This window comes from Onychomys torridus, chromosome 19 (assembly GCF_903995425.1).
Source record: "Onychomys torridus chromosome 19, mOncTor1.1, whole genome shotgun sequence".
Taxonomy (NCBI): domain Eukaryota; kingdom Metazoa; phylum Chordata; class Mammalia; order Rodentia; family Cricetidae; genus Onychomys; species Onychomys torridus.
In genome coordinates, this window is record NC_050461.1 from 34,694,771 (window position 1) to 34,718,500 (window position 23,730).

The 23,730-nt window shown below is 42.7% G+C and overlaps 1 protein-coding gene across 1 annotated transcript in view; it reads right to left on the bottom strand.

Moving 5' to 3' along the window:
- The window catches only part of Map3k5 (mitogen-activated protein kinase kinase kinase 5), a 204,984-nt gene that overhangs the window by 111,142 nt on the left and 70,112 nt on the right, over nucleotides 1–23,730 (bottom strand). Inside the window, exons 3-7 of the mRNA XM_036168920.1 lie at nucleotides 13,728–13,751; nucleotides 9,425–9,618; nucleotides 8,054–8,222; nucleotides 7,138–7,244; nucleotides 4,026–4,196 (exon numbers count right to left, since the gene is read on the bottom strand). Of these exons, the coding sequence (XP_036024813.1) occupies nucleotides 4,026–4,196; nucleotides 7,138–7,244; nucleotides 8,054–8,222; nucleotides 9,425–9,618; nucleotides 13,728–13,751 (665 nt within the window). The remainder of the gene's footprint in view (nucleotides 1–4,025; nucleotides 4,197–7,137; nucleotides 7,245–8,053; nucleotides 8,223–9,424; nucleotides 9,619–13,727; nucleotides 13,752–23,730) is intronic.

The window sequence follows — 23,730 nt, forward strand, 5'->3', positions numbered from 1 at the left end:
CCATGGATGTGTTTCTATGCCTGGCTTTTCTCTTGATCACGGGTCACACTTTTCTACTTCTTCACATCTTCAGTAACTTTTCATGGAGTAATAGATATGTTGTAATAATGGATATGTTGCCGAGTCTGGATTCTCTCTTTTCTTAAGAGTTTGATTATGTCTTGGTCGGTGTTCTATTGCTGTGAAGAGACACCGTGGCCAAGGCAACTCTTATACAAGAAAGCGTTCAATCAGGGCTTCTTTATAGGTTGGTACATTATCATCATGATGGGAAGCAGACGGGCATGGTGCGGGAGCAACAGCTGGGAGCTTTACATACTGCTCCACAGACAGCAGGCGGGGCAGCTGGAGGCAGGCAGACTGGGCCTAGCATGGGCTTTTAAAAACCTCAAAACCCACTCCCAGTGACAGACTACCTCCAACAAGGCCACACCCAGTCCTTCTAATCTTCCTCAAAGATTTCCATCCCTGGCAACTAAGCATTTAAATACATGAGTCTATAGGGGATATTGTCACTCTAACCACCATATTCCACTTGTTGGCCCTATAGGCTTGTAGCCATATATCATAATACAAAAGCCATTTAGTATAATTTTAAAAGTCCCCATAGTCTTTCATAGTGTCCACACTGTTCAAAAGATCAAAGTCTCTTCTAAGACTCAAGGCAATCTCTTAACTCAGTATAAAATCAAAATCAAAAAGCAGATCACATCCTTCTAACACACCATGGCCCAGAACACACATTACCATTACAAAAGGGAGTAAAGGGAACATAGGGAGGAAATACCACACCAAAGCAAGATGAAACCCAGCAGGGTAAACTCCAAATTCTGTGTTAGATGGCTCTCCCAATCTCCTTCCAGCTTTTGGACTGCAACACATTTCTCTCTTTTGGGATGGTTCCACACCCTGCCAGCAGATACCTTGGCAGGTTGCCCAGGACTCTGGCATCTCCTACACCTTGGGATCCCCAACGCAATCAGGCTTTACCCTTTATAGTGTCATATTAATAGCCTCTGCAGGCATCCATGCAGGGACTCCCCTGACACACATCTGGCCTCAGTGGCTTTCCTCAACCGGTGGAGGAAGTCCACAACCCTTTACTCCTGTATCCTCCTTAACTCTAAAGCCAAAATACCATGGCCGAAGCTGCCAAGTTCTTCTGCTGGCTAGAGCTGAAACCTGCCCTACTCCTTGAATGCATCTGCACAAGCCTTCCATTGCTGAAGCCTACGAAATCCCTCAGACCGTTTCCATTCGCAGGTTGCAGAATTCGTTAGATGGGGTCTCCCCCTGAGGTCACCACTCCCTCTCTTCCATTTAGTATCAGGCTTTTCTTTAATCTGTTCATCTCCTTGAACACAAGACTTGGCTCCAACATCACCTTTCCTGGTGGTGCTCTTTTTCTCCTCAAATTCTATGTTTTGTTTGTTTGTGTTTTTGGTTTTTTGCAGCCGAGGACCAAACCCAGGGCCTTGCGCTTAAACTCTACGTTTTGTATTTCTCTTTGCCTCACCTATTCCTTTCCATCACAGGTCTGCACAAAGGTGATCATAACCACGTGACACAGTCAATACTAGGCTGTCCTGACATCCCCTCTGCCAATGACATCAGTCCAAAACTCCTGAATTTGGTCTCAGGCACATTTGTAGAACACGGGCAAAAAGCAACCACGTTCTTCACCAAAATATCACAAGAATAGTCTCTAGGCCAGCTGCTAATATTCATCCCCTGTGAAACCTCTTGAGCTGGGTGTGCATAGTCCGAATCTCCCTCAGCACTACTGTCTTCCGTGCTCCTACTACGAGGGCCCATGAAGTCCCACTTAAAGCATTCAATACTTTTCTAGTCCCAAGTCCCAAATCCACATTCCTCCAACCACAGTATGGTCAGGCTTGTCACAGCAATACCCCAGTCCCTGGTACCAACTTCTGACTTAGGCAGTGTTCTATTGCTGTGAAGAGACGCCATGACCAAGGCAACTCTTATACAAGAAAGCACTTAACTGGGGGCTTGTTGACACTTTTAGTGATTTAGTCCATGATCATTATGGCAGGAAGCAAACAGGCATGGCACCAGAGTAACAGATGAGAGGTTTATATACTGATCCCTAGACAGTAGGCAGAGAGAAAGAGAAAGAGGAGAGGGGGAGGGGAGTAGAAAGGGGAGGGAGAGGGAGGGAAGGAGGGAGGAAGGGAGGGAGGAAGAGAGAGAGAGAGAGAGAGAGAGAGAGAGAGAGAGAGAGAGAGAGAGAGAGAGAGATCAAAGCCTGGTGTGGGCTTTGCAACCTTAAAAGCAGGCCCTCAATGACATACTTCCTCCTCCAAGGCCACACCTCCTAATCCTTCCGGTCCTTCTCAAATAGGCCAGCCTATGGGGGCCGTTGTCATTCAAACCACCAGAGGTTGCAAGAGGTTGCAATGCTTTATTAAGCATTGGTGATGTTTCTTAGCATATGGAGGCTGGGTTGTAGTTTGATTAGCAACTTCCTGTACTCCCTTCATGCTAAGGCTTGGCCTTTTACAGTTCAATTGAAAGTTTGGGATTCCCTAACCCAGTGACTTCAAACTCAAAACCCTGTCCCCTCTGCAAGGGGGCAGCTGCTGAAACTTCATGCAGCTCTGGGGCCTTCCAGCTGCCACTCTGCACACATACTCAGGGTTCAGCCAAGAAAGTGTGCACATGCAGATTCTGGTTCTCCTCCCTCTGTGGTATTATGTTCATTACTCAGGGGTTACTTCTAGGAACTCTGGCCACCTAACGTCAACAACTTAGACTTAAGACTGTGATTTTCTATTTGAGTTCCCACAGTCCCCTGCAGCCCAGAGAGGGCTCTGGGGGAAGAATCAGCTCATGGAGCTCTCCAGGTTCTGATTATTCTTCACTGCTTTCTAACTTTTCCCAACAGTTATAACTGTCATTGGCAGGAAGATCAGCACAACAGAAGCCAGTCAGTCCCTCCCCAAAGCCAGAACCCTAAGGGAGCAGCCGCACATTTTAACGAGGTCCATTTTTCAGAATCTTTGCTTCTCTGCTTTTGTTTGGGTTCCCTTGCTTGTTTGTTTAGTATTTTAAAGCTTTGTTTAAGAAATTCATTCCTAACCCAAAGCCATAAACAGAATTTACAGATCTTATACTAGAAGTGTTTTCCTTAACACATTTTTTTGTGTGTGTTTGGATCTTTTGACTCACTTAGAATTACATTTTTGCAATTCACTTAGAATTAAAGTTTATGCACAGAGCTTAAGAAAGAGGTCCTGGGCTGGGCTGTGGCTTAGGCTTGCCTAGCATAAGTAAGGCCCTGGGTTTGAATCCTACCTACCACCAGAAAAAAATTAGAAAATAAAATAGAGAGTGAACTTTATTTGCTTTTCTGGAGAGATAAATGCAATTCCTACCATCACTAATGAAGTGCCATTCCCTCCTCTGGTTCATTAGCTTCGTATACCCTGTCATCAACCTAGTCTCGTGTATATAAACCATTCTGCTCCAGTGTTTCCCTTGCCCGGGCTACAGCTGTACTACAACATCATTAATTTAGTTTTATAGTGAGCTTTATTGTCTGGTAGTGCAAGTCCATCCATCTGTTCTCCAAAATTGCTTTGCCTATTCTTGGCCCTTTATTCTTTCAAATAAACTCTAGAAATCAAATCACATGGTAAACCCTGCTGGAACAGTTAAAGCCTTTAAAATATGAAGCTTGCTTATCCACAAACCTGTATGCTTTTTCTACTCCTTCAAATCTCTGGATGTCTTTCTATATTTTTCTCACAAAATTATATTTTGCTTTTCATGGTATACATTTCAAATCAAATTAATATCCTTAACTTTTCCCATCTAATTTATGCGAACTCACCCTTCCATGTTAAATGAATTTCATCAAATTGAGCACTAAAGTTAGAAAATCGAAATTTAGCTCAAAAAAAAAGGACAGAAAGAAAAATGTTTTCTGCCTCTTGTCTGCACACAGCGTTATGTACCACGGACTCTGGGAGTGAGCAGGTAATTCCCATCTCTAGTCTTACCAAGATGCCCCATGGTCCCTGCTTTCGGTGTCAGTGAAATTGGAATCCAAAAACATGTCTTTGTAGATTCGGCCAACGAGGCAATACATATCTGAAGCAACTTGTCCTTCACTTTGAACCATGGGGATCATGATGTCAAGAGCTTTTGCTCTGTCTCCAGGGAGATTTCTCCTAAAGTAGAGAACATAGTTTCCATAGAGATCAAAAAAGCAATTATAGACCAATCGCCTTTTAAAAATTCTATTTTATGTATTGATTCACATCAGTAAAGTTCAGCAGAATAAAAACAATTTGATTCCTACATTCCTTTATGGACTTTGCCTTAAGCTGTCTTATCCTAATGCATGCCTACTGGGTCTATCAAGGATCTCTTGTGAGTTGCTTTTCTGATCAATATGATGGACTTGTACCTACCCATCTAGAGTCCTAATTTCCCTGCTGCCCATGAGCAGACTCAAGTTGGCGGAATAGTAAGTATGAACCCTGTGACCTTGAATGGAGCATAATCAATTACTTCTAATAATGAGAAACTCTGTACATTTTTCAAAGGCTTTTCTTCCAAAACAATGAGCAAATTAATCCACGGATAATACCAAAATTCAAATCCATCCAATAGTTGATTAGTTTCTGTATGTGGCGAGCATCTAAAGAAGTTGCTTTATGTAGTTCGTATGGTACTGGATTTGGATATGAGGCTTCAGGCATGCTAGACAAGCACTCTACCACTGAGCTATGTCCCTAGTCTTTTTTTATATTTTTTTTATTTTGAGGCAGGAATTCACTGAGTTATGGAGACCAGCCTTGAGCTCCATGTGGTTCATTTTTAAGTAACAGGTGCAGATCATTCTCAAAACCATACTTTACATTTCTTCAGTGATAAAAATTATTATGCTAAGTGAAAAAATAAGTCACAAAAGGCCACCAACAATATGATTGCACTCATATGAAATATTTAAAATAACAATCAACAGAGATAGAAGGGGGATTAGTGGTTGCCAGGGGCAGGAGGATATGGGGTGTGGGAGAGGTGTGGTGACTGTTAATGGGTAGGTTTCTTTATAGGGTGAAAAAAATTCCATAATTTGTAGAATGACAGTTATATAACTCAATTAATATGATAAAATCAAAGATATATGACATTTTAAATGAGTAAGTTACATGGTATACAGATATATTTCAAATAAAAATTATTTTAAAAGTGATATGTATTCTCATATTCTCAACTACTATTTCAGATCTTTTGCTCCTAAAATCCCTCTTTACCTTCTGTACTAAACATCTCGAATTTAGAATACTGCTTTATACAAATACACTTTGCATCCCATTGTTGCTTTTGGAAAGAGACACAAAATACACAAAGCAAAATTCTAAGGCATTCGTAGAATTTTCTCACTTGGTTTCAAAATACATTTTACTTTAAAAAAAAAAAAAAGGATGTGTTTGAAAACAGAGCAGGTAAGCCCTGGAGGTGTTATCTACTGGATATAAAGGGTGTGTAACAAATGGAAGATAAAAAAGGTTTTCATTCTACACTTGCTGGTAGTGCTGGCAAGTTCTCCAGCTGGGCGAAGAAGGAACCATAGAAGTTCTGGCTGAGCATCATGCTGGCTTTCTAGAGAACAGCATGTGTCTACTGGGAGCCGTCAGGGACAATTACTCAATTCCAGTGGGCTCAGCTGGAAAATGGGAGAACTCAAAGCGTATGCGACACAGTGAGTTCTATATAAATTAGATCTCCTGTTCTTTTATTTTGTTTTACAGCATTTTCTTCGGCAGCAACATGTATTGTCACCCTTGTCACCAGGAACAAAGAGTGTAGCACAGCTCAGTCATTTTCGGACCACTCAGGACTCTAGCTCCATCCGTGGTCAGCGCACGGATGACCCTCCTTGATGACTTGAGCTGGGAATCCTACCTGAGGTATGCGATGATACAGACAAAAGGCAGAGTAGGACATAGAGATGCTCTGTCAATAGTGACTCCGACAGGCTTGTGGGCACTTAATTTCAAATGTCACCTGCAGAGTTTCGGTCATTACTAATTGTGTTCACAGCAGTCCTGGGGAAAACGGTCTCTGAATGAGGACACCATTAACTTCCTCATAACTATCCACACACTTCAGCTAATCATTGTGTGAAGGACCATGTGATATTGAGGGAGTCCTACATGTGTGTAAGGTCTCGGGTGGGTTCAATCAAATGTTCACTGAAAATATGTGGAGAAATGTCTATATTGAACATGCATAGAATTTTTTCCCCTGAATAGTATAACATAACAACCATCTACATAGCATCATATCGTGTTGGATATCACAGTTACCTACATATGGCTTTAAATATATAGAGAATGTGTATATGTTACATGAAATACCATACCATTATGGAAGAACTTGAACAACCTTTGGATTTGGGCACCTTTAAAAGGTTTTAGAACCAATTTCCAACAAATACCCAAGAACAAATATATTTGCTTAAAAGTGGTGTCATTTGGTAAGATACTGAATGTTATAAAAATATAAATAGCAAACACAAACTCTGTCAGAGAAAAAATAATTGTAAAAATTTAGATCTACACAGGCTGGAAAGATGGCTCAGAGGTTAAGAGCACTGACTGTTCTTCCAGAGGTCCTGAGTTCAGTTCCCAGCAACCACATGGTGGCTCACAACCATCTGTAATGAGATCTGGCACCCTCTTCTGTATACATAATAAATGAATAAATCTTTTTAAAAAATTTAGATCTACAAATAGCATAAGAGGTTTTTACTAACAGAGAAAAAAAGACAGACAGACAGACAGACAGACAGACAGACACACACACACACACACACACACACTGGGGGCAGGCATGGTCTTATAGGCTGGCAATACCAGCACTCAAAAGATGCAAGTGTGAGGATCAAAAAGTTCAAGGCCACCCCGAGATACACAGTGAGACCTTGTCCCCCAAACACAAACAAAAGCCAGAAAGAAATCAGAAGGTATGCTTTTAGTATTTCACATGGCTAAGGTAGAAACAATACGCCATTCTAGTTGGGAGCGGCTGGGAAGTTTTGGGACGCTGTAAAGAGCAAAAACACCATGTTGGCGCATCCCGGAAGGGGGGCTATCTTACCTGTTCAGTGCAAATGCATAATGAAACTTCACGTGGTGATGCGAGGCCAAATCAAAGGTGGGCAGTTTCTCTAGCGTCTCTACCAGCTTCACAATGGAATCGTAGTCCTTTCAACAAAAAGAACAGCACAGAATTATACCATCAGAAGAAACAGCCAACAACCAAACAGCCAGGCACCTGAAGCTGAGAAAGGGATTAAACGCAAAGTTAGAGTCTATTGAGACGGTTGAAAACCCAAGAAGCAACTGCTGTGTCTCTCCTAGGAAGTTCCTGTTACACGGATGTAAGCATGACAAATACAGGACTGGTATTTGACAGAACCCAAAGAAACAGAACAAACCACAGGAACATGACTGGCTCTTTTCACACAGCCAGGCTCCTGGTGCACAGGGACAGGGAGCAACTGACTGGGCTTCTGTCAGAAGTAGCAAAATGATTTCATCTCATGTGAACGAGTTCTTCTAGCCATGGGCTCCCAGTTACCGCAGTTCTCCAAGTACTGAGCCGCTCTCCCGGGCAAAATTTTACATGGGGCCGAGAGTCTGGATAGGGAGTTACCTGCATTTCATACTACAACCCTAAGACCACATCCTTCACTGGGAGATATTCTTCTACTTTCTAGAACTTAAAAAATCTAAGACATTTCGGTAGAAATGATACAGTATGTCAGTGTGTCATGTGACAGGCTTTAGCTGGGCATGTGAGCCATTTTGAGGAAGAGTAAATATGAGTATGTCATAATCCCCGATGGTTACCATGTGTGAGTCTCTTCCACTCATCATGAAATCACAGGGTGGAACGTTATCTGTCAGGCCCACGCAGCAACATGGATTACTTATTGGCTGCCTGGAACTCAACACCAGCATCCCTTCCTCCCCCAGTATGCTACCCGAGACACCTTGAACATCTTTCTCACCTGGATGTCTCGGTAGGAAAGCAACAGGTTGATGACAATGTCTGCTGTCAAAACTTCAATATTGTCCACTCGCTGCCGAATCCTCGCCAGTTCCGCTGCCAATTCTTTACCAGTAAACAGATTCCGAGCTTTCCTGATATCATTGAGTATAGATTCCCGGAAATACTGGCTGGTGGAAAACCATACATTTCAAAGGGTTAACTCTAGAAAACAATTCAGTGAAAAACAGTAGTTTTATCAGGAAATATATGATACCTGTCCACAAGTAGTTTTTAGCTTGTTAAGATACACTGAAGGAACATCTTGCATATTTGGCATTATTAAGAAATTTGGGAGGTGGGAGGCCATGCATTTCTTTCTGATTCCTGCCATATTTCAAAAACTGTCCAAATTCTATTTTTCGTCTTGCTATTTTGCATGGAAATTATCCCAAATAAATAAGATATGCCTATGATCTGAATACAATACAACCTTAACTTTCTGGCTCAGTATCATTATCCACTAACAGAAACAACTAATTCTTCTTCTTCTTCTTCTTCTTCTTCTTCTTCTTCTTCTTCTTCTTCTTCTTCTTCTTCTTCTTCTTCCCCTCCTCCTCCTCCTCCTCCTCCTCCTCCTCCTCCTCCTCCTCCTCTTCCTCCTTCTTCAAATTTTCATTTACTAGGCATGGTGGCACATGAGTTTGAGACTGCATAGAAAGTTCCAGGCCAGAAAGAGCCATATTGTCTCAAAAAATTATTTTACATTTTTATTTATTGCATGTACGTGTGCTTCTGTGTCTGCCATGCTACAGGTGTGGCGGACGGAGGACAACTTTATAAGAGTCCCTCTTCTCCTTCCAGCATGTGAGTTCCGGGGACTGAACTCAGGTTGTCAGGATTGGCAGCAAGTAGTTGCCCAGCTACCTCACTGGCCTGAAGATTATTCTTAACTAAACCATGTTCTCAGCAATTTTTGCAGAGTTCTGGCCCTTTATACTGAAAGTCCCTGGACATTTATTCTGTTGTAGCAATAATAGATCTCTCTCTCTCTGTCTCTCTCTGTCTCTCTCTGTCTCTCTGTCTCTCTCTCTCTCCATATATATATTTTTTATATGTAAAATTGTCATTCCTATGAAACTATATATACATACACACACATACTTTTGTCATTCCTATGACACAATTAATAGGTTGGGCTCCAAGTTGTTTATAAACCGAGTGAATGAGGTTGAACTTATGAACTAGAACCACATGTACTCTTTTATCCTCCACTCAGAGGGCCCTGCACATCGTTCCCTGGCTCTTAACGAGGACCATGTGATGAGATACACGATTAACGAAGCAGAATAGCTCTGCATGGCCATCCCCCGGCGTGGGTGCATGGCGTTACCTGGAGCTTGCTTGCGCCACCTTCAGAAGCTGAACGAAGCGGTCCACCAGGGGTAGGCAGATGGGCCCCAGCAGCAGCTCAAAGTTGGGCTGCATGAGCTCCGTCAAGCCCTTCATGAGGCTGCTGTCACAGCAGTAGACCTTGTTATGTGGCGTCACCATGTAAGGGACGAAGGTGTAGTTCCCAGTGCACATCTGTGGAGACAGGAGGCACCAGGCAATAGGGAGCTTGTCTAGGGACACCACACTGACAATAAATAAATAAAAATGCCAGGTCCTATTTCAGTGACTAAAATTATTAGTTTAAATAATAATTCTGAGTGACCTGGGAAACAGAAAAAATTCTTTTCTTATTTATGACCCATGAAAATAGAATTTTTCCAATTTCCTTAATTGCTTACTTTGGTATAATTAAGACTTACACATGATGAAGTATCTTTTAGCAGCCATTAAATATGTATGCACTGTCACACATAGCCACTAGGATACATGCTAAAACAAGAATAACTCAAGCATAACTTCCATCTTTCAGGGAATCGGAAATTCAGTCAGACACAACACCGAGAGCCCTGGTTAAGAGGCTTCCCTAGGAAGGCAGAGCAGGCAGCAAGGCCAGCATACAGCGGCTTTCCTTCAGGTCCATCCTGCCCTGTCTCCCACTCATGAGACCTGAGACTGCCATAGCCCTAGCTAGTCCCCCTCTACAATGAATCTCGCATTTGTTTGTCCCCCTCTTCTCTGCTAACACTGAGGTCCATGACCCTTACACCTGGCTGCGTCTCTAGAATTGCTTTTCACTGGCTTCCCTGGCCTACTCTCATGTCCACACTGGCCAGCCGCCATCCTCTCTCTAACCAGCTCCTAGCCAGTCTTTAACACCTACAGGAGCTCCTACATCTGCATGAAGCCCCACCAGAGGGCCTGTGACGAAGGTGAGGCTTACACTGTCCCCAGGAGCCTGACCCTTGCACATCCTGCCCTTCGCTAGCTTCGGCCTGTGCCTTCTCCCTGCAGCCACTGAGACCTGGGTTGACGGACACAGCGGTTTCCAGATTATGCCAAGTGAGGGGATGTTCGTGCCAACAAAAACACTGATGAGAAAATGATAAAGGGGACTGCACTGTACGATCCTTGGTAAGCAAATCTCATTGCGGTTTAGGGCCTAAGGAAGGGACTGGAGGCAAGCTAAAGATTTTACACTACGTATTCTAAGCGGTGGGAATCAACAGAGGATCCAGGGCAGGAAAGGCAACACCAGTGGCTGTGCTGTGCACTCTGGCATTCTGGGTAGACCACAGGGTGGACTGAAAAAGCAAGAGCCAAGATTTAAGGGAAGGGGGGAGAAAGCTGTGTGGCCAACCAGACCAGAGCAGCAGCAATGGAGAAATAGTAGCAAGGATCGGCTGGCTCAGGGAAGCAGCCACATTTACACAGGAAGGAGCAGAAGGAGCTGAAGGCTAATCCAAAGGCGGCTTCTTGCAAAGAATGGCTACTTCAATAGAAAGCAAGACTTCAGCCTGCAGGTCCAGACTCCCTGATGAGCACGTAGCTCTCTGAGGAACTTCAGGTAACAAACCCCACACAGAACCCGATCTCCAGCTCAACTATAGGAAAACATTCAAAAGATTGAAACTTGTAGCGGGCTGGAATGGGATGCTCGCTTTGAAAGAGTATGTATTTCCCAGATAGAGAGACTGGGAATGAAAGCAAAATATTTCCACAAGGGAACTGGGGTGTGTGATGGGAATGTAAACACAGACCATGTATCATTTGATATTGGTGGATGAAACGTCAGGGATCTCCAAGAGGAACCCCATAGAGATAAGTTCACACAAAGGGTTGAGCAGTTCACTGGACATGAGGCAAATGTCGTTACCACTCCTAGAGGGCACTGGGAGTCCCAGCCTCAAGAACACATGGGAAGTATGTGTTCTCTTACGTTCTGCCCTAATTGGTAAGAGCAGACATTAACTTAGCACTTGCATGGAATAAGGCAAGCATGGCCCCACTGTCACCATAACCTCAGTGCTTGCATGACTGACACAAGAAGAAGAGGCTACTGGCTCCATTTCACAGGCAAGGTGACACACAGCCTTACATCCAGCTCCTGATGTTGGTGTATCTAAGATTTTAGCCCAAATGCTTTCAATGCAGAGCATGTGCATGCTGCCGGGCCGGGGTTGTGGCGGGGAGATTAACATTAACCTCCTCACATGACCTTCACAGGGTGGTATACCTGCTCTCCACCCAATGTCACCTTTCCAGGAACCTGCATGAACTAAGCCACAGATCACTGCAAGCATGCGACATGCCAAATGCTTTTATGGCCAGATTTAATTATTTGTGAAGCGTGTTGTGCTTTGAAGCACCTGGATGTGAGCAGGGAGGCAGAAATGACCCTGACTCTGCTAGGGTATAAGAAGGACTTCCAGAGGTGGAGATTCGGGTTGTAAGTCCATTCAAGGTGTCCTTCACACAATGGTGGGGGTCCAACCAGAAAGATCAGGAAAGCAACTGTCCTTCTAGGATGCTACCAGGATCTCAGAGCACAACCCACTCAACTTTATCCTTTGACTCAAGCCTCTGTCAAAGCAGGAAAGAGGGATATGGATGTAACATGATGCATTTTTTTCCCGTGTGTGTGTGTGTGTGTGTGTGTGTGTGTGTGTGTGTGTGTAAATTCTTGATGCTCAAAACCTAAACCCTATCCTTGATCTTATCCAAAGCATAGAAAAGCCACCAAAGCCTAGTCTTACTCTAATAAATTGTATCTTTGTTGTTGTAAAAAGTTAGTAGTGCTGAGCTTGCTTTTCAGTCTTTAAGAACTACATGAAGGGACATAAGTGTGTGTGGAAATGGAGTGAAGCATCTGGAAGGAAATGCCCACAGCATTCAAGCCTGCTGAAGGAGGTGCACACAAATCAGTCTTTCAAAGGACACCCTGTGCCCGGATCACAGCAGAACCTAAATCAATGGACAGCGTGCTCACAAAGTACATGCTCCTCTTATCCTTCCCGCCCTTCAAGCTCAGGGAATGCTAACTCCTTTGGTGGACCTTGATATAACAATGGCCACCATCTCTGCAGCAGGGCATGGTGTCCTGATTTTCTAAAATGTATCTGTTCGATTATTTGCTTTCTTGTCTCCTTCCACAGCTAAACTCTAGCGTTCCAACTTTTTCATCTCATGCAACAGTTACTATAAATATGACTGTTTTCATCCTCTCTCTTTCCTTCTTTCCCCTGTCACCCCTCCATCCCTCTTCTCCTCCCCCTCCACTCTCTCAGAAGGGTCTCTCTGTGTAGCCCTGGATGTCCTGGAACTCACTCCATAGATCAGCCTGCCTCTGCCTGTTTTCACTCTCACCCACTGGAGGGAGTCTCCTTGGCAGGCATCAAGCCCAGGGCCTGGCGTATAGTTCATGTTCAATTAATACCTACTGAGTAAAATGCGTTACACTGCACTGAAGCATGGAGAGGTAAGTGCTCATTTCCTGTTGAGATGTGAATGATAGGAGTTTGCAGTGGTAACATTATCCACACTGCAACGAGTCTTCCTCAAGGTGAAACGCCAACCAGATGTTTTAAATGTTCCGATCCAAGGAAAACTATCAATTGCAATGGTAATCTCATCATCTCACGGGCAATCATGTGCGGTCTTAGGTCACATATTATTTCCACTCTAAATTGTAGATGCATATCTGTTTTAGGGTTCTTAAACACTGCCGTACTTCCTCAGATAAAATGCTCAGCCACTGGCCCACAAGGCTGCTCCCACTTCTGCTGTAATAGTACATTTTTCATACAGTCTCTTTAAATTTAAAATTCTAAATGTCCCATTTCTTTTCATGTTAATTTAATTCTGTGTGAAGGGGTAGCATTCTGTAGTGTGATCTCAAAGAAGATTCAGTGCTTAGGGACAGGGGCAATATGTGTTCTATATATTTATAGATTATGCCTATATGTCTATATAGATAATATATACACACATATATATATTGCTTTGTTATATGCCTATTACTATCAACTGTAATCCCATAACATTGAATGTACTGTGAAAGTTTTTCCTAAAACATAATTATATACACAAGAAGCAGGTATTAGTGTTGTCTCCTATTGTTATAATATTTCACTACAATGGACTAGACAACATAATTGTGTTCATATCAATATATGAGAAATTCTAAAAAGGACTAAAAGAAATAAAAATCAATAAATAATCTGTGAAAATTTAAAAAATAACAGATTAATTAATGGAAAAGAAAAGATTTACACATTTTTGGAAAGTTGAGCAAAAATACTCACAGTATTCTTCTGGCAAATGATTTCCTGAAAAATAAAGAGAAAAAAACTTAGCAAATGTTATAATAAAAACCAGTGACCCTTACTGAACTATCACGTGCAGGTAAATTTGTATTAACATGTGTATTAGCAATCAGAAATATCAGAGGAACACTGGAAAAGCGTTTAGTCAGGAATTCTATATTTACCCTTCTGCACCTGAGAAATCTACAATCTAGGGGAGATAAGACACCACATGGAAGTGTTGTCCACAGTTTAAGAACACCACCACAAGCATGTAGAAATCCCCTAACAGAATAACCTAAAACCTACTTCTGCAGAAAATATATGTAGAGAATTACCTGACCCGGCATTAGCTCTTTGAGAAAAATGTTTGATTTCCCTAAGTATGGTCTCTCTCAAAGCCTGGGGGGAAAGACAGAGCGTATCATGTCGGGTGGCTGGAAATAATAAAGGGCATTTTGGCTAATGGTAAACTCACACACAGATAATAAGGACAAGGACAAAGTAAGTGTAATTTAGATGCTTTTCAATGAGACATGTAATGGGATAACTACACCATGTGGACAATAGCCCTGTCTTCTGCGTTGTAAGGAGTCAGCTCCTGAAAATAATTTAGATGTGCAGCTTCCCACACCAAGCTTTTACTAAAAGCTATCTACCACACTATCCCCATTATCCCTAGGCCCTACAATGACTAGAGACGCTGCAGAGTCTCTGGGAAAGGCTGTGGTATCCTAGCTTCACTGGTGGCGAGGAAGTCATGATTTAGAAAATAGAAAATGGGACTGCACATTAGGAAAGATGGTATGTAGGTTGTCATGGAAACAGGAAATGTAAGGCATTTGTGGACTCTTTCTGGAGAGTCCATCTGGCTAAGGAGAGCAGCCAGATCCAGTAAGGTGAGAGCCAGAGACACAAAGCCTAGCGGAGTGGCCAGCATGGCCAGCATCCGGATGCTAAATCGACACAGGGGGCCAAGGGTAGCCACAAAGAGCTTCAGCTTTGAGCAGTATGTAAGGTTTTAATTTTTTTGAATATTTAAGAATAGCAGATGAGAAAAAAAATGATAGAAGAGTGAACTGTACTGGGCAGTGCTGAGCGGTGTGTGTGCGTGCACGCCTGTGCATGGGTGGAGTACCTCACCATTTGTAGATACAAAGCCCATGTAAGCCAGACTCAGACTCACAGTTCTAATCACAACACTGAGGAGGCTGACTCAGAAGGTTTGCTGCACATTTTAGACCAGTCTGGGGTACAAAGCAAATGCTCAGGCAACCTGGGCTATCGAGTTAAGACCTCATTTCAAACAAACAGACTTGTTTACATTTTAAAAGAATGTAAGAGCTGGGGGTGGGATGGGGTGGTGGTAGCACACGCTTTTAATCCCAGCACTCGGGAGGCAGAGTCAGGCGGATCTCTGTGAGTTCGAGGACAGCCTGGGCTACAGAGTGAGATCCAGGACAGGCACCAAAACTACATGGAGAAACCCTGTCTAAAAAAAAAAAAAAAAAAAAAAATTGTAAGTCTGGATGAATGAACGTGCACACACATACTCTGTTATGGTTTGAGTGTGCAATGCCCCTGACCAGCTCATGTGTTAAAATACTTGGTCCTTGGGGATGATACTGTTTCAGGAGGCTGTGAAACCTGTAAGACAAAGTCCTCAACCTTCCTAATGCTGTGACCCTTTAATACAGTTGCTCATGTTGTGGTTACTCTCCAACCATAAAATTACTTTTGTTGCTACTTCGTAAATGTAATTATGCTGCTGTTCTGAATTGTAATATAAATGTTTGATATGCAGGATATCTGATATGAGACCCCTGTGAAAGGGTCATTTGACACCCCCTACCCCCAAAAGGGGTCACGACCCACTGGCTGAGAACTTATGCTTTCGGAGTTAGGAACTAGATGGAAGAAGTAAGTCACTGGAAGGTGAGTATCAGGAGTTATATTCTACTCTGTCTCTGTCTGCTATCTATCTATCTGTCTACCTACCTACCTACCTACCTACCTATCATCTATCTTCTATCAATCTATCATCTATATCTATCTATCTATCTATCTATCTATCTATCTATCTATCTTTTTATCCATCTCTGCACTTGCTGTTGTGAGGAGTCTCAGCCTCACACTCCTACCACCACGAACTTTGGCAATGACGGACTGTCCCTCAAATCACAAACTAAGAGAAGACAGTCCTTTTAAAAATGTTTTATTTATTCTTATTTTTATGTGCATTGGTCTTTTGTCTGCATGGATGTCTGTGTAACAGGTGTCGGATCCCCTGGAACTGGAGTTACAGACAGTTGTGAGCTGCCACGTGGGTGCCGGGAATTGAACCCAGGTCCTCTGGAAGAGCAGTCAGTGCTCTTAACTGCTGAGCCATCTCTCCAGCCCTGAGAAGATACTTTTATAGAACTGGAGGTCAGCTAAGAAGATGGGTCAGAAGCTGAGCTGTGGAGAACAGAGCAAACCACAAAGGCAATGTGGGAGTGGGTGGGTATCCTGGCTGGAGACAGATGGAACTTAGGAGCTCATATAAAAATCAATAAGGGCTACCATTGGGGGCCAAGGAAGACAGTTCATTTCAGGGCCATATATAGAAGAGAGAATTAAAGAGGTATTTGAGAAAGACCTTTAATATAATTGAACTAAAGAAGAAAGTTCATTGTGACCCAGAAATAAGAAGAGAGTGTTATCTTAGATAAAAGTGCTATCTTAGTAAAAAAGACTTTTCAGCAGTAAAACAAAGAAGTGCGTCTGTAACCACTTCGTGGTCAAGCGTAGTTTGTTTCTTTTCTTTCTCTCTCTCTCTCTCTCTCTCTCTCTCTCTCTCTCTCTCTCTCTCTCTCTGACAAAATACCAATGTAACGGAGACTGGTCTCAAATTCACTATGTAGCCAAGGATGGCCTTGAACTCCCGATCTTCCTGCCTCTACTTCTGGAGTGTGCCACCACACCCAGTTGTGTGTGCTAGGGTTTCCTGCACACTGGGCAATCACTCTACCAACTGAGCTACACCCCGAGTTCCTCCCCACCCATCCAAGAGTCTTTATGCCAAGTGATTTTGGAAGAGTGTACAGTGTACCTGGAGAGGCAGGGGACACCTTAAATGTCCATCCGTTAGAAACACGTTGAATACACTACGGTACATTCATGCTCATGTCCCTAAAACAGGAGCTACTTTTCCATGGTCCCTGCTTTGCTCCACCAGAGACAGAAGTGGTAGGGGCAAGGACAGAAGTGACAGGGACGGAAGGGACAGGGAGGCCGGATGAGCCACAGTCTCTGGATCATTACCACAGCCTCCACTGGCCCTTTTCCCACAGAGCTGCTCTTCCGCACCCTCTGCCATCATTTCACATCATGCAAGTGCTGTAATAAATTAGGAACTCCGTGATGAGTCAAAGAAGGTAGGACCCATCTCCCTGACACTCACCAGCTGTTGTGTGCCTGAAACTTTACACCTCTGGGCTAATTTCTCAGCTGGAAGGAAATCTTTTCTGTCTAATCCAGAACTTGCCTGTCTCACTGGATCATAGGCTAAAACTAAATGACATAAACTTGTGAAGCCATCTGCGGTCCCTAAAAGCAATAGGAGCTATTAATCATATCAAACAACCTAACTGCTACCTACCAGATCTAGGGTGCTGTGCACCTGTGTTGTTCATGATTATGGATAAAACAACTCGAAGAGTCTTTACCTTTCACTTCAAACAATCTGTGTCAAAAATCAGGTTCCATTATAGCAAAACTGGAAAGCAGTCACAAGGGACATTCTAAGCTGCCACCTCCTCCTCCTCCTCCTCCTCCTCCTCCTCCTCCTCCTCCTCCTCCTCTTACTCTTCCTTCTCCTCTTCTTCCCTATCATCTTTTTCATGTTTAAAAAGCATCTCTTGATGAGAGAACTCTGCTGTAGGTACGCACATTCTTCCAGCTGGGTTCTGAGTGAGGTTTTACCCACACATCATTGACAACTTCTTAACACAAACTTCACTTTGCACGTGCTGCTAATGCTATCATTAACTTTTCCTTTGGCCACCATCTACCTCCTTCAGTAACACCTCATGGAACCAAATTATTCTAGGACACACTGATATCTCTTTTACAACTAAATTGTTAAAAAGTTATAGGTGTGATGATTCTCTGTATGGAAAGTCACACTTAACATAGGAAAACACAGGTGATTTGAAAGATGAAGGACCCAAAGAGGATGATGGGTTGAATGGCCATAATGATCAGATTCTACAGAAAGGACCATTGTAGAATGAAGGAGATGGTTTGCTCTCTTCCTCTTCTGCTCTTTAAGATGGTCCAACTCACACCCTCTAGCAGGAATCTCTCCAAATAATGACAGTGGCTGGTATCAATCTAAGGATACAATGGCACCTTCCAGGGCCTGTGCAGGCCAGCTTTTCTTTTCCCGTTGGCAAAGGCAATGGGAGGCGAGATGGGTGGGCCGGGAGGTGGGGTGGGAGTAGATGTTACAAAGGGAAAGGGGAGTGCTGTTTGAGTCAGTCTACAGTAACGCCTTAGATGATGCGCCATTGCTGAGTTCCTATCGATTTACAACGCTCAGAAAATCTCCACAAATCCCCAGTGTACCTGCCTCTCTGTGCTCTTCCCCCAAACCGCCTCTTTCCACAGTTTGATAAGGAATAATTACAGCTCATACGAAAGTAATTCTGAAATAAGTAAAATGAGGGAAACAAGAGTTTTCTCTTTTAACAACAACAAAAGAGCTTGTTGTGACATCTTCTGTAAGTGTATGGGATGAAGGGCTTCCTGTGATATAGAAAGTGTATGGGATGAAGTGTTTCCTGTGATATAGAAAGAGTATGGGATGAAAGGCTTCCTGTGATACACTAAGTATATAGGACATAGGGCTTCCTGTGATATAGAAAGAGTATGGGATGAAGTGTTTCCTATGAGACAGTAAGTGTATGGGATGAAAGGCTTCCTGTGATACACTAAGTATATAGGACATAGGGCTTCCTGTGATATAGAAAGAGTATGGGATGAAGTGTTTCCTGTGATATAGAAAGTGTATGGGATGAAGTGTTTCCTATGAGACAGTAAGTGTATGGGATGAAAGGCTTCCTGTGATACACTAAGTATTTAGGACATAGGGCTTCCTGTGATATAGAAAGAATATAGGATGAAGGAGTTCCTGTGATATAATAAGTATATGGGATATAGGGCTTCATGTTATATAGGGCTGTATATGATACAGAAAGTGTATGGGATGAAGGAGTTCCAATGACATAGTAAATGTATGGGATGTAGAGTTGGACCTGGATGAGGTCACAATGCCAACTTTAAAACTGCTGATGATCCAGATGATAGCTGGTGAACCATGCAAGCGTTTGTCAGAAGGGTCCACAGGCAGTGCTGTGGACTGCTTCCAGTTCACTAATTGTGAGACAATTTCATAGGATTATATTCTTAAGTGACTTTTAAAGACGCTTTAATGAGTGAGTACTTTGTACCACCAACTAAGTTGGTATATTTTAAGTGCTGGGCTAAAATCCATTAGTAAGCTAAGTGTTATATGCCTTTGGAAAAATTAAAGTTTAGTTTCAAATATATTAATTTTTAGCTAAATTCCAGAAAGACAAAACTTTAAGACAAGGAAGCAGAATTGTAAGATTGAAAGAAAAGACGTGCATTTTTATAAGTTTCAAAGCATTTTGGAATCTGAGAGGCTTTGCATAGTACAGATTAGAATTTAGCTTAAACTCAAAAGTATTTGTAACAAAAATTATTCTGATGTCCTAATTAACTACAAACTAGCATAAATATCAAAATGTATAATATGGATATCATAACTCTTTTCAAAACAACATCTCTTTACTTCAGTTACATGTAAGTGTGTTACCAGAAAACCAGATTTAATGTCCAACTTCATATACACGTTTTAAAGGAAATTAGCTCCCTCTGTACCTGCAGAAAAAAGGTCACAGGTCAAGCTGGCATAGAGCTGCTTGAAGGAGCAATCATGGTAGTCAAAGGTCACCCACACTGCAGCAGGATCTCCTTGATTACTGACTAATATTCCAGCATTTGAATCTACATTTTGTTCATCCACTCCTCCATCAACATCAAAACTGTCACTCCCACTTTCCTGCTATCATGAACAAGATTGGCTAGAATCATGGGCACACAGACACTCCTCTCACATCTTGCTTTTAGTGCTTTTGTGTACATATCCAGAAGTAGGACTTCGGGACCACACTGCCCATCTACTTTTCAATGTTTTAAGGAACTGCTCTACTAGGTAAAAGCGACTGGTTTTTAAGAGAAGACTGAACGATGTTACAAATTGGAGTTTGTGCACAGGAGATTTGTAGTGTCACTTCCTAGAGAGACACTAATCAGACGCCAACTAGGAAATACTAAAAGCACCGAGGCAAGGAGAGGGTGTGTGGCACCAATGTGTATGCACCACAGCCAGCAAAACCAGTGTGGGGGTAAGAACACAGACAGGCTCCATAGACACCGGGCTGTTAAGGAAATCCTCATCTCTAAAGCACTTTCCAGGCAATGGCTTCAGAGAAAAAAATACAACCGAATTTCTTGACTAAGGGGTAATCAACATAACCATCACATTTGGCACAAGCTGCATGGCCATTGGCCACGTGCACAGCCAAGTCTGGAAAAGCATTTCCTCTGCAGTGCAGCAAGTGGGAAAAGAGCAGATGCTTGATTCAGAGAGAGAAAAAGATGCATCTGAGACTTCCGGTCACAGCCAGAACATGAGGGAAAAGAAACAAAACATATTTGGGAGTTCAAAAGCCCAAAATGTATGCAAATGGATGCAGTTATCATGGCGTCCATAGAAAGCAACAAGGCATATACAATCATTTCCTTCAGAACAGTTCATTATCAAGTGTTTCAAGTCTGTAAAAAGTCTCCCTCACATTTCTACCACCTAAACTTATGTTACATTAGAGATGTAGTTGATGGCTTCTCACCCCTCAATTCAATTCCTCTCCTCTGCCCCAAAGAGGTAATTATTCTGAATGTTGTCTGTGAGTCTAAGTACACTTCTATCCATTCATAATGTAAATGTGTATTACTGCATTGTCATGCACATCATTACATTTTGTATAGCTGGTATGATGCCGTAAACATATAATATGATTTCCCATATGACTATGGAGTATATTATGTAAATGTGTAACATTCTAGTTGATCCACCCTAAGTGCTCTAGAATATTCCATTAAACGACTACCAAAAGGTATTTAGTCATTCTCCTATCAGATATTTACTATTGCTTCTGAGGAGAAGGGAAATTACATGCTATGTTACATAAACTTTCTTGATGGTATTTCCTTACTCATGGGAGCCAGGTTTTCTACAATACATATCCAGGGTCAAAAATGTCCCATCTCAGTATGTTTAACATTATTAGACATTGCCAAGTTGCTCTTTTAAAAGTTGTGCCAATATACCTCACTGCTAGGTGTATGTTCATGTCCTACTTATCACAGCCCTGCCGTCTGGATTACAAGTGGTTTTTTTTTGTTTTTGTTTTTTGTTTTTTGTTTTTTTTTTTTTTTTAATTTCAGTTTTGCTTTTGGTACAGGGCTGCAGAGGCAAGCCCTCTACCACTGATCCAGGCCCCAGGAATCTATCAAAGCTTTTTTAATTTTCAACCATCTGGTGCTACACAGCAGTATTGATTCTTTTCATTAGATCACATGTAGTGGGGGATGTCCCCAGATGAAGGGAAGGAGAAGAAAGACACTGAGCACAGGAGTTTTGTCTTAAAAGAATTTCTAGTGATGACAGAGATGGTTGTTGGGACTCAGAGAAACAATATCCTAGAGTGGTACTGCCATGCTGAGCACTTGAAAGTAAAAGGCATCTCAGAAGCTCTTTCTGACCTCCTCCTGTCCATGGTCTGTCTGTCTATCTCTGTGTATGTGTGTGTGTCTGTCTCTCTTTCTTTCTTTCCTTCTTTCTCTTTCTTTCTTCCTTTCTTCCTTTCTTCCTTCCTTCCTTCCTTCCTTCCTGTCTTCCTGTCTGTCTGCCAGGTCCTCTAGCAGATTAATGAGCAGGCAGAAATACTACAATTGGCACCACATGCCACATTCAGAGCCCAAGTGAACTATACCCAGGTTAGTGTCTGTTCTTGGGCCTATTTATCTCCCCATATAATCTGTTTTATTCATGCCCTGGGATGTAGTGGTAGTAGTCACTGATGTCATGACTTGAAGTCATTGTATTGACACAAACACTCAGGGCTGGGGAAGTGCCTCGGAGGTTAAAGGCACTTCCTTGTCATGTCTTGCAAGTGCGAGGGCCTACGGTCAGGCCCCCAGAAATCTACATAAATGCCAGGTGGGCGCAGCAGCCCACCGGTAATTTCTGTCTCTAACTAGCAAGGCCAATGATACTAGTAAACTCTGGTTTCACTGAGACACCCTACCTCAGTGAACAAGGTATTCATCCACCTTGGGCTTTCTTATGCATGCTGCATCTATGTGCAAGCACCTATACACATGTGCATAATGCAAAGACAAAAGCACCTATACACATGTGCATAATGCAAACACATGCGTACACTCAAGCATCTCTCGCTCTCTGAAAAAAAACAAAAAAAACCACATTTGTTCCTCCTCTAAAACTGGATATACCTCCTTCCCTCTCTCCCACGAAGAAAGCACTTAGTTTCAACACTTGCCCCTGTTGGACTTCACACTCTTTGTGACCCTGAGTGCTTGCACGTCAGCAGATGAGTGTGCCCCTCCTTGTGATCTGTTGACTGCTTCTTTTGGAAGTTTCAGTTATCCAACAGTGGGAGGATGGGGAGGAACTTCCTTTTGAGAGCATTCATCGGCACCACAGCTAGTCAGTCAGTGGAGTCCAGACACCTGATGCCCCTCACCGCACTATCCCTGATCATTTTGAAGGCACGGAATAAATCAGAAGGTAATAGTTACTAGCATCCCATGTTTTCACGGAAACATACATCTCAGCAGAGAATCTTGTCCCTAAGTACTAGTAGGTACTTGAAGTTCTCATGATATTTAAAGAAAACTGTGAAAATGTTACAATCCCAAAGAAAGAGTCAACTTCCCTTTCTTAAAGTGAAGAGATATTTTAAAAATAGTTTATTTCTCATGGGTATATATATATTAACTACAGTTCAGGATAGGCCCCGTGCCCAACACTAGATAGCACAAAATGAACTCAATGGTATTTTTCTAGATTTCTGTCTCATATGGCTTCTTTTAGGCTCACTGGACTTTTTCTTGGATATTATGGTTTCTGATTTTGTGCTTTTATGGGCTTGTTTTTTGTGTGCTAATTCTGTGTGTGTGTGTGTTTCTAGTTTGTTTATTTTGATTGCCTGATTGTTTTCTAAAGGAAGAGAGAAAGAAAGGGCATGAAGTTGGGTGGGTGGGGAGGATGAGTTGGGGAAGGGGAAACTGATGAGGATATACTTGGTGAAAAATTATTTTCAATAAAAATATAAGCAACTATAAATGTTACCACGAATACATGACGTGATGAGATTCTAAATATTCTTTCAAGCCATTCAGCCATAGATTTTAAAGAATTTTTAGTTTCTTTTCATTAGTTTTTCAAGGAGCCTACATTTTTAAGGTTTTTTCTTTTCTATGACTTCCTTTTGAGAATTCATTGGCAAATAGAAATTGCTACCTTGCATAGTAGAGCTGACCTTATCGGCAGAGGAGTGGGTGAGCTGGCCCTGAGGGTGTGAGAGCAGAATAGCTGGCCACACCCCCCTTGCCTGCCATGTGCTGGTGTCGGCGAGGGAAAGCTGCCCTCCCCTTCTTGCCCCTGCCACCTGCGGCAGGCGAGGGAGCTGACCCTCCCCCTTACCAGCTGCAGCACTCAGGGAAAGTGAGCCCTGTACCTTGCCCGAGCAGCACAGTGGACGCATGTTGGAGCAGCATAGTGGACCCTGTTGACGGGGTGCGGGAGAACCAGCCCTGAGAAGATGAGCTTGGAAGAGCTGGCTCTGCC